The sequence below is a fragment of the Filicampus tigris genome, chromosome 22 (assembly GCF_054856515.1).
Source record: "Filicampus tigris isolate MCC_2025a chromosome 22, RoL_Ftig_1.0, whole genome shotgun sequence".
Classification (NCBI taxonomy): domain Eukaryota; kingdom Metazoa; phylum Chordata; class Actinopteri; order Syngnathiformes; family Syngnathidae; genus Filicampus; species Filicampus tigris.
This window is the reverse complement of record NC_141238.1, coordinates 9,740,029-9,750,346: the sequence shown is the minus strand read 5'-3', so window position 1 is coordinate 9,750,346 and position 10,318 is coordinate 9,740,029. Positions and strand designations below refer to the sequence as shown.

The 10,318-nt window shown below is 41.0% G+C and overlaps 1 protein-coding gene across 1 annotated transcript; it reads left to right on the top strand.

The window, feature by feature from the left end:
• Nucleotides 1-3,194: 3,194 nt before the first annotated feature.
• LOC147126941 (uncharacterized) lies at nucleotides 3,195-9,027 on the top strand. The gene is made up of 3 exons (XM_086022169.1): nucleotides 3,195-3,824; nucleotides 7,268-7,402; nucleotides 7,700-9,027. The coding sequence occupies exons 1-3, from the start codon at nucleotides 3,701-3,703 to the stop codon at nucleotides 8,560-8,562; spliced, it is 1,122 nt and encodes a 373-aa protein (XP_085878295.1). The 5' UTR covers nucleotides 3,195-3,700; the 3' UTR covers nucleotides 8,563-9,027.
• The last annotated feature ends 1,291 nt before the right edge of the window (nucleotides 9,028-10,318 follow it).

The window sequence follows — 10,318 nt, the reverse complement described above, 5'->3', positions numbered from 1 at the left end:
TTCAGGGTGTCCCCCGCCTACTGCCCAAAGACAGCTGGGATAGGCTCCAGCACGCCCCGCGACCCTTGTGAGGAGAAGCGGTATAGATAATGGATGGATGGAATTTCAGTCCATCTAGATGTAACATTCATAAATTGATAAATGTACTTCCACAACAATTTGTCTCTATGAGTAGAGAAATAATCAGTGTTGGGGTAACGTGGTACAGTAATATTTAGGCAGTAACAACCAATCTATCTATCTATCTAGTTTGACCAATTATCAATTATATGTTATGCATCACTATTATTTGTGTGTAAATGGCAAATGGACTGTTTACCGCTTGTATAGTGCTTTTCTACCTTTGGTACTCAAAGCGCTTCACACTGTACCTCATCTACCTCCTGATGACGCAGCATCGGGAGCAACTGGGGGTTCAGTATCTTGCTCCAGGATACTTCAACATGGTCACAATAGCCAGGGATTGAACCCACAACCTGCCGGTTGGGAAAGGACCACTCTACCACTGAGCCATGCCGCCCCCAGTGTGTAAATTGATTTAAGAATAATGATAATTTCATTTGTGGTTTACAGTGTGATTATTTTTTTACCGAACAAAGTATCAGTTCCAATATTTATATTTAAAAAATAAATCTTATTGATACAAATATTGATAAAAGGTAGTGATGTCCCACCACACCATAGAGTCGAAACATTTCATATTATAGACCACACTATATACCGTATTGGCCCGAATATAAGACGGCCCTGATTATAAGACGACCCCCTCTTTTTCAAGACTCAAGTTTGAAAAAGGTTTTTTTGAACACTAAATTAATTTATATACAGAAAATAATTACAGTACATCTGAAACAAATGATTGTAACAATATATTTGAGAGAAAGGGCATGTTATTTTGCCTCATTCAAATCTTAATATCTGAACATTTAAATATGTAAACTAAAGTGCAATCACATTCGTAAATGAATGGCTTCTGGTTTTTTAAATGTAAATAAACCAATCTATTGTGATCAAACAACAAAATTGCAATAACTGCATTAACCATCAAATTGAAGTCTAACTGTAACTGTAGTCTTGAAACAAATCTGAATAAGAAAAAAACATTGCAATAAAATAATGCAAACTGGTTTAACTTGATAGTAGCTGAGATCTATCATGACAGAACATTACTCCTCACAAACAATTATCTGCCTCGCTGTGCTCAGTGTCGCTGGCCTTAATCCCATCCTCTGGCCCCTCCCTTAGTACGTCATCCTCACGTGACAGGGGTTGCTTTGGCCTGCGGAGTCAAGTTCAGCATTCACTTCAATGATATCTGGCGCCATCAAGCATCGTGTATGGGTATAATCTAGACCTCAAACGTAAAACGACGCCCACTTTTCAGTCTTATTTCAATGCAAAAAACACCGTCTTATATTCGGGCCAATACGGTAGTTAAATATGATCACAAGTTAAATTTACCAGCTAGAGTATGGCAGCAAATTTTGCATTTTCCTTTTAAGGCCTTGAAATCATGTCATCATGTCATCTTCCAAACCGCTTATCCTATACAGGGTCGCGGGGAGTTGCTGGAGCCTATCCCAGCCGTCAATGGGCGAAGGCAGACTACACCCTGAACTGGTCGCCAGCCAGTCGCAGGGCAGGCCTTGAAATCATTTTTAAATAAATTAATCCCAGATTTTTTAAAAAGTAACTTAAAAGTACCTTAACCTTGAGTAACGCATTACTCTACAAATAGAGTAATATTGTAAAGAAACGTATTACTTTCGCATGCAAGTAACTAGTAATCTGTAACATATTACATTTTGGAAATAACTTGCCCAACCTGGAAATAATGAAATATCAACAAATAAACCCCCAGCTGCCCCCACCCCTATTGCAAGGGCTCTCGATCAGATAGAAAATGTAATAATAATTTCATAAGACAGTGTCTTACAAAAATTATATTTCTGGAAAAACAAAACAAAAACGGTATTCATAGGGAATTTGATGTGGCAACAGTAAACAAGTTAAGAACTATCTATTTGAATCTTCCAATACCCCCCAAAATTATGGAAATACATTTTAAAATTATGAATAATATTTACCCAACGGGGCGGCACGGTGGTCGACTGGTTAGCACGTCCGCCTCACAGTTAAGAGGTCGTGGGTTCGATCCCAGCTCCGGCCTCCCTGTGTGGAGCTTGCATGTTCTCCCCATGCCTGTGTGGGTTTTCTCCGGGTACTCCGGTTTCCTCCCAGATTCCAAAAACATGCATGGCAGGTTAATTGATCACTCTAAAATTGCCGCTAGGTGTGATTGTGAGTGCGGGTGTTTGTCTCTGTGTGCCCTGCGATTGGCTGGCAACCAATTCAGGGTGTCCCCCGCCTACTGCCCAAAGACAGCTGGGTTAGGCTCCAGCACGCCCCGCGACCCTTGTGAGGATAAGCGGTATCGATAATGGATGGATGGATGGATTTACCCATCGAAAGAATTACTAAGATCACGTTTTAATATTGAAGCCAATATGTGCTCTTTCTGTAACAATGACATTGAAACCACTGACCATATGTTTTTCGCTTGTCCAATAACACAAGAATTCTGGAAGGATGTACACCTTTGGATCACTCCTAGAATCCCATTGTTCCCAACGTCATTATCAAGAAATCATATTACATTTGGTCTTACTCTTCTAAACAAGAATGAGGAAATCTCTACAAATACAATTCTATGTATAGCAAAATTCTTTATCCACAAGAAAAAATATCAAAAATCAAACCCTATTTTTCAGAATTTTATGAACGAATTTGGTATTTACATTAAGTCATTTAAGTTAATTAAAAGACCAAAGATACAAATAATACATCACATCTCAAAGGAATTTCCCCCTGTGTTGAGTTGAATGTCTTTATTACTGTATGCCCTTTTTATTTTTGTTTTAAGACTTATGTACATATAATTCATACTTATACATATGCACTTGTATTTTTTTATTTTATTTTTTTAATTTCTTCTGCCTTTTGTGTTGTTTTGATTATATATTATGTAACTACTGCTCCCTTGGCAATTATGTTAAGTAATGTTGAAAACATGTTCAGTTGTTGCCATTTTTGTATGTCGTATTGTGTTGTTCAATTATAAAAATGTTTGAAAACGTGGGAAAAAAACATCTGGCACATACAACGGAAAAAAAAGAAAAAGAAATGAGGGATCACTGTATCACGGTCTTGTCGCGCCGGAAGTGACGTCATGTGGACGCCATATTGGACATTAGAGGACGCAGCCAATTGATTAGTACACGGACTTCTATGGTTGGACAGATAGAAGCATTGTTTGTGATTTAATAATGCTTCGTTATTACGTTATTGGACCGACAACTCCGAATGGGCCGAATCTGTTGCTAACTTTACCGGACTGCAATAGTTCTTGTCCAAATTCGCCACAGGCTTGGCGGTACACGGAGGCTACATGAGGAGGAGCCTTCGAAGGCTTCGAACTAGGACCCAGCCTGTGAATTTGGACACAGCTACTGTCGAACGGACCGCAGGCTCCGCACAGAACGTCCATCACTACTTCAAAGGACATTATTGTGTCCGGATAAACTCTCTTCGTTGCCCGTTGATGCTTCTCGGCCCAGTTAGCTTATTTAGCTTAGCTCGCTAGCCGCTAACAAAGAGAAGCAGAGATAGAGTAAGAATTTGTTGGGATTGCCGTGTGAGAATGTGTGCAGTGACGACAACAAAATACGAGGAGGAACTTTGTGGAATAAATGACGAGAACGAGCAACATCTTCAACTGCTGGGCGGAGTTAGCAAGCACCCTCGTTTTGTGCTACACGGAGCAGGTTTGTACACTTCATTTGCTCTGGAAAGAACGACTTTCTATCGATAAAAATATGCATCATGTGGTTGTATTTCAATGTCATCTTGTCTACTAGTGTATGGTAATGATAGTCAGCTGTAGGGGTGGGCGATATGGGCTAAAACAAATACTAATATTTTTCCAGAATTTGATAACGATAATTTGATGATATTCTACAAAAAATATCTGAAATATGTACTTGCTTCACAGAACAATTATGGATAGACAGCGTTTGTGAACAACAGCTCTTGTTTATATTTTAAATTGCTTAATACAGCTTCTTCAAACCATAACGATATTCTATGGCAATATTTAAGTAAAAATTATGTCTAGATTTACATTGATTTTTGGGAATATGTATATAATTTAAATGTCTCCTATTATTCCATAATGATATGATATATAAAATGATATTTTGAGCTGCTGTAAGCACTGGTGTACCACTGCCAACTACTACAGCAATCACAATGGGAAATAAATTTATTCGATATGTGATTTATGGGCGGCACGGTGGTCGATTAGTTAGCACGTCCGCCTCACAGTTCAGAGGTCGTGGGTTCGATCCCGGCTCCGGCCTCCCTATGTGGAGCTTGCATGTTCTCCCCGAGCCTGCGTGGGTTTTCTCCGGGTTCTCCGGTTTCCTCCCACATTCCAAAAACATGCATGGTAAGTTGATTGGACTCTCTAAATTGCCCCTAGGTGTGATTGTGAGTGCAGATGTTTGTCTTTGTGTACCCTGTGATTGGCTGGCAACCAATTCAGGGTGTCCCCCGCCTACTGCCCGAAGACAGCTGGGATATAGGCTGGAGCCCCGCGATGCTTGTGAGGATAAGCGGTATAGATAATGGATGGATGGATGTGATTTGTGTGACTGAAGTGTCACCCAACGAGAGAGAGAAAAAAGATGTAGTCATGACAACACCCATTCTCATACATTGGGCACTGTATTAAGAATAAAGTTGAATAACAAAGCTGCAACTAACTGAAAAGTGCATTTTCCCACTCATTCATCACTGTTATATGTAGACTTGTGACGTATTCATGGGTGTATCCTGACGTCATACTAATAAGGCACCGTAGTTTGTACAACATGCCTCGGGAATTCAGGCTAGTTTTGAATAGGCTTGTCACGATACTAGAATTTCCACTTCGATACCGATACCCAGTTCAGTATCGATACTCGATACCATTTCGATACCACACGAAACAAATTAAAGAACGGGCTTTTTTTTTTTTTTTTTACTGTAAAACTTTTTTATCGCCAAAAACTTAAATTATCATTAATACAATAGTTTTTTTAAGAGGTAGTGTAAAAAATAGTACAACTTCAGTATTTAACTTCAACAACCCTCTGTACAGTCAATTTCTGGAACCAATGACACATTTTAAGTTGTCTGAGCCTCGGGTAGTGCAAAACAAAGAAATAAGTAGTGCAAAGAACAAAACACAAATATATATATATATATATATATATATATATATATATATCTGTAAATTGTCTGAACTAGTGCAAAGAAATAATAATACTGTACAACACCAATGGCACATCATTTTCAAGTTGTTTGAGGAAGTGAAAAAGAATAACACCCACCACTTACAGTAACATAAATTGACAACAAAATCTGTAAATTGTCTGAGTATCTAGACCCGTATGTTTATCTATTAAGGCAAACCAACAAGTCACAGATAATAATAATAGTAAAAATAAAATAAATTAAAATACTTTCAGTTATTGGCTATCCAGAACAGTAGCAGGTAGGGTTGGGCATCGTTTGAATTCGGACGATTCCGGTTCCGATGTTGTGATTCGATTCTGATTCCTAACGATTCACAATTCCGACTCTTAACAAAAAAAATAGAAGGATTTATTTTGGGACAAATCACATGAACTTCTCTGTTCTTCAATTTCATGAACTTTTTACTATTTGTGAACTTTACCATGGATTACTCAAAGGGCTGTTTTGAATCAGTATTTTAATACATTTTTTTGCATTATTATCTAGTATTATTTAAGAGCTTTATTTTTGAGAAGCTCAAGACAATACAATAATGCAGCTGTTACTGAAAACATGCTACTGAACACTTGGCTAACCTTGTCTTGCTTTAGAAAGAAAATATATATGACAAACACAACGCTGCATTTTATGGGCAAGCAAGGAAGTCTATTTAATCTAAGCAGTCTATGTAAACATATGATGCATATGTATGTACAGTGTTTCTGTATATGCTGCAGCTGCGTATGCTATAAACCAAATATTAGCTGAATATGTGCATTTGAGTTTTTAACTTGTCTGTTCAATGTTGCCATTAGACATACTTAGCTGATTCTGACTTTGGGTCATGAGCCGCCACGCGTCATTCTATGGCTCGGCGTTGGCCGAATGAGCCAGCCGGGCCGGGCCGGCCCAAGCAGGATCAGCGACCCCGCGATGGGCGACCGCTGCCACTGCGGCGGCTGCTGGGGAGATCCGTGGGAAGGGCCGGGCGCACATTCAGAGAAGCCGCGGCCCGCGCTTGCCAGCGCTTGCCAGCCGGTACGAAGTGAGCGGAGGGGCTGACCGAAAGGACCACGGCAGCCCGAGTGGGGGCGAGCTTCCGTGCTATTGCGACACAGCTTCGGCTGCAAGAGCCTGGGGAGCACGCTTTTTTTTTTTTTTTTTTAAATCGGTCGTACTTTGTTTGTAGCTCATGTGCGCGGCTAACTAGAGAGTCGACGAGCAGTCTGCACTCGGCAGAGCAGGGAAGGAGGGGCGCACGGGGCAGCCTTCGGCAGTGTGTGCGGGAGCCGCAGACCATTAGGAGCAGACGTTGGCACAGCGCTGTTGGTATCGAAGTCAGTGATTTGGTATCGGTAATATTGATGCCACAGCAAGCTAATATTGTATCCGTTCAAAATGTTTAGTATCTAGTAAGTACCGAAGTATCGATATTTTTGACAAGCCTAGTTTTGAATGATGCGGACTACAATCGTGTAAACTGAATGTTAACCGAAACGACAAAAAAAACTTTTTTTTTTGCATGTAACCTAATGCTGCAAATTCAACAAAGGACTATTGGCAGTTGAAGACTGGAGTTGGTGACCCTTGGCATGCACTATTTTTAAAAATCAGAAAGAAAACTAATTTCTTCAATAATTTGGAATGCAAATATCTTGTTTTACCAGAGACCAAGAGAAATTTTAATTTCATATTACATCGCAGGGTGTCCATAGATGAAGTCAATCCATGTGCGGGGTTGAGTAGCCAGCTGTGTTTTTTTTGTTTTTTTTGATGGTTGGGTCCAAGTATGGATCGGACGCATTGCTCAGTGCGTGGCAGGCACAAGTCAAGGTAGCAATGTAGAAACGATAATACACAACATCAAAGACACCTCCTGAGGTTTGACTTGACCAAACCGAATGTGTGTTTGTCTTTTTGTGTCCTGCAGACGTCGGTGAAAAATATCTTCGTCCTGAGCAAAAGCAGCCAGACTTCACTCACATCAAAGAGGAGGAGGAGGAGGGGGTAGAGATCACGTCACCACTGCACTTTGTCCCTTCAAAGAGTGAAGATCAAGACAAGGGTGAGAGTGAGGACGACAGAGAGGCGGAACCTCCAGTCAACCAACAGAACAACAGAAATGATAATTTCATATCACATAGCAGGGTGTCCATAGATCAAATCAATTCATGTGCGGGTTTGAGTAGCCAGCTGTCTTTAAAAAAAAAAAAAATCTGATGGTCCAATCCAAGTAGGTATCGGACGCATGCGCGCGCCGGGCACAAGTCAAGGTAGCACTGTAGAAACAATATTACACAACATCAAAGTGAGATTTGACTTGACCAAACCAAATTCGTGTTTGTCTGTTTGTGTCCTGCAGACGTCGGAGAAAAATATCTTTGTCCTGAGCAAAAGGAGCCAGACATCACTCACATCAAAAAGGAGGAGGAAGAGGAAGAGGCGGATATCAACAAGTCACCACTGCCCTTTGTCCCTTTAAAGAGTGAAGATGAAGACAAGGGTGAAATTGAGGATGACAGAGGGTCGGACCCTTCAAGCAGAAGCTCAAGTCAACGTACGACAACAGAAAGTGACTACTGGGGACCATCACAAGCACATAGTGACGACACATCATCACACTCTCTTGACACTAATGATGATGATGAACAAGCTAAAGGTGATAGGGCATGTCACACTCGTGACAAATCCTGGGAATGTGGGAAAACATTAAGTTTAAAGTGGTCTTTCAAAGTACACACAAGAACACACAGTGGAAAAAAACCTTTTTCCTGCTCAGTTTGTGGCAAAAGCTTCTTTCAAAAGTCACATTTAAAACGACACACAAGAACACACAGTGGAGAAAACTTTTCCTGCTCAGTTTGTGGCAAAAGCTTCTCTGACAAGTCAAATTTAGCAAAACACACAAGATTACACAGTGGAGAAAAACCCTTTTCCTGCTCAGTTTGTGGCAACAGCTTCTCTCAAAAGTCAACTTTAACACAACACACAAGAACACACAGTGGAGAAAAACCATTTTCCTGCTCAGTTTGTGGGAACAGCTTCTCTCAAAAGTCGACGTTAACACAACACACAAGAACACACAGTGGAGAAAAACCTTTTTCCTGCACAGTTTGTGGCAAAAGCTTCTCTGTAAAGTCACATTTAACACGACACACAAGAACACACAGTGGAGAAAAACATTTTTCCTGCACAGTTTGTGGTAAAGGTTCCTCAAATAAATAATCTTTAACAGCACACAAGAACACACAATGGGAAGAAACTGTTCAGTTGCAGTGTGTGTGCAAAAAGTTTCTCCACTAAACAATATGTTGAGAAACACAAGTGCCGGTGAGAATACCAGCGATCCTTGAATCTTAAGAAACAGAATGAACTGACTCCTTGTGCTAAGCTGTAAACATGTAAATGATTATGAATAAAATATGATATATTGAGTTTTGCAAAGATCTTTTAAAGATACAAAGCCAATTTTGTCGGTGACAGTCATAGTGATGGTGATTTTTTTGGGAAGAGTTTATATCAAGCGTAAATGAAATCAGTCAATCAGTTGTCTATGCCTGTAACATTTGTGAACGTTGTGCTTTTTGGTTGTGTTTTTAAATGTACAGAATGGGAAAGGAGTGAGAAGAAACTGCTTATGAAATCATAGCCCTTTTCCACAATCCTCAATAAAATCACTTCTTCCACTTGCTCAACTAAGCATGCTGTAGTGCAACCCCTGCTGAAAAAAACTGGCCTTGATCAAGCCGTGCTATCAAATTTTAGACCCATTTCCAAGCTGCCTTTTATGTCTAAAATTCTGGAAAAAGTAAAGTGGTGCACTCACAGCTAAGATCATACTTGGATAAACACAATGTCATGGAAGGTTTCCAGTCAGGCTTCAAGAAGATGCATAGCACAGAGTCAGCCCTGCTACGTGTTTTCAATGACATTCTCCTGGCAAATGACACTGGAGGACACTTGGACGTATGTCTCGTTTTGTTGGATTTGACTGCAGCTTTTGATACGGTAGACCACGGTATTCTTTTGACTCGCTTGCAACACCAAGTGGGCATTCGTGGATGCGCTCTAGAGTGGTTTAGATCCTATTTGGGTAGCAGGACTTTTTCTGTTAGCCTAGGTTCCTTTGAGTCCCACTCTGCCCCTCTATCGTATGGTGTTCCACAGGGTTCTATATTGGGGCCATTGCTGTTCTCACTGTATTTGCTGCTCCTGGGTTCCATCCTTAGAAAACACAGCATTTCCTTCCACTGCTATGCGCACGACTTGTCAAATCTATATCCCGCTAAGCAAAAAAGAGGCTTCCTCAAGACCACTTTTGTCCTGCCCAGAGGACATCAAAGATTGGATGTCACTGAATTTCAACGAAAAGAAAACAGAAGTTATGGTGTTCGGTCCCAGCGGCTCGTCTCCATCCCACCCTGTTGTCCTGGGGCCCCTGGATTCATATCTAAAGCCAACAGTCTCAAACCTGGGTTTTAAAATGGACAGTGATCTTAAATTGGACCAGCAAATCAGCGCTGTTGTAAAGTCGAGCTTCTTTAACCTTAGACAGCTGGCTAAGGTAAAGCCCCTCCTTTCCCATCAGCACTTAGAAATGGTCATCCTTGCCTTTGTTACATCTCGGCTAGATTACTGCAATGCACTTTTATTTCGGAGTCAGCCAGTCCTCCCTCAAACGTCTCCAGTTGGTCCAAAATTCTGCTGCCCGCCTACTAACTGGAGCTCAGAGGATGGAGCACATAACACCAATTCTGGCCTCCCTTCACTGGCTCCCAGTGCATTTTAGGGTTCAATTTAAGATTCTCTTATTTGTCTATAAGTCATTAAATGGCCTGGCCCCGGCGTACCTCTCTGAGCTCCTCCACTCCTACGCACCTTCCTGCAGCCTCGGGTCTGCGGACCAGGCGCTGCTCGAGGTGCCAAGGACCAAGAGGAGCCTCCGAGGGGATCGAGCCTTTTCTACTGCTGGTCCTTCCCT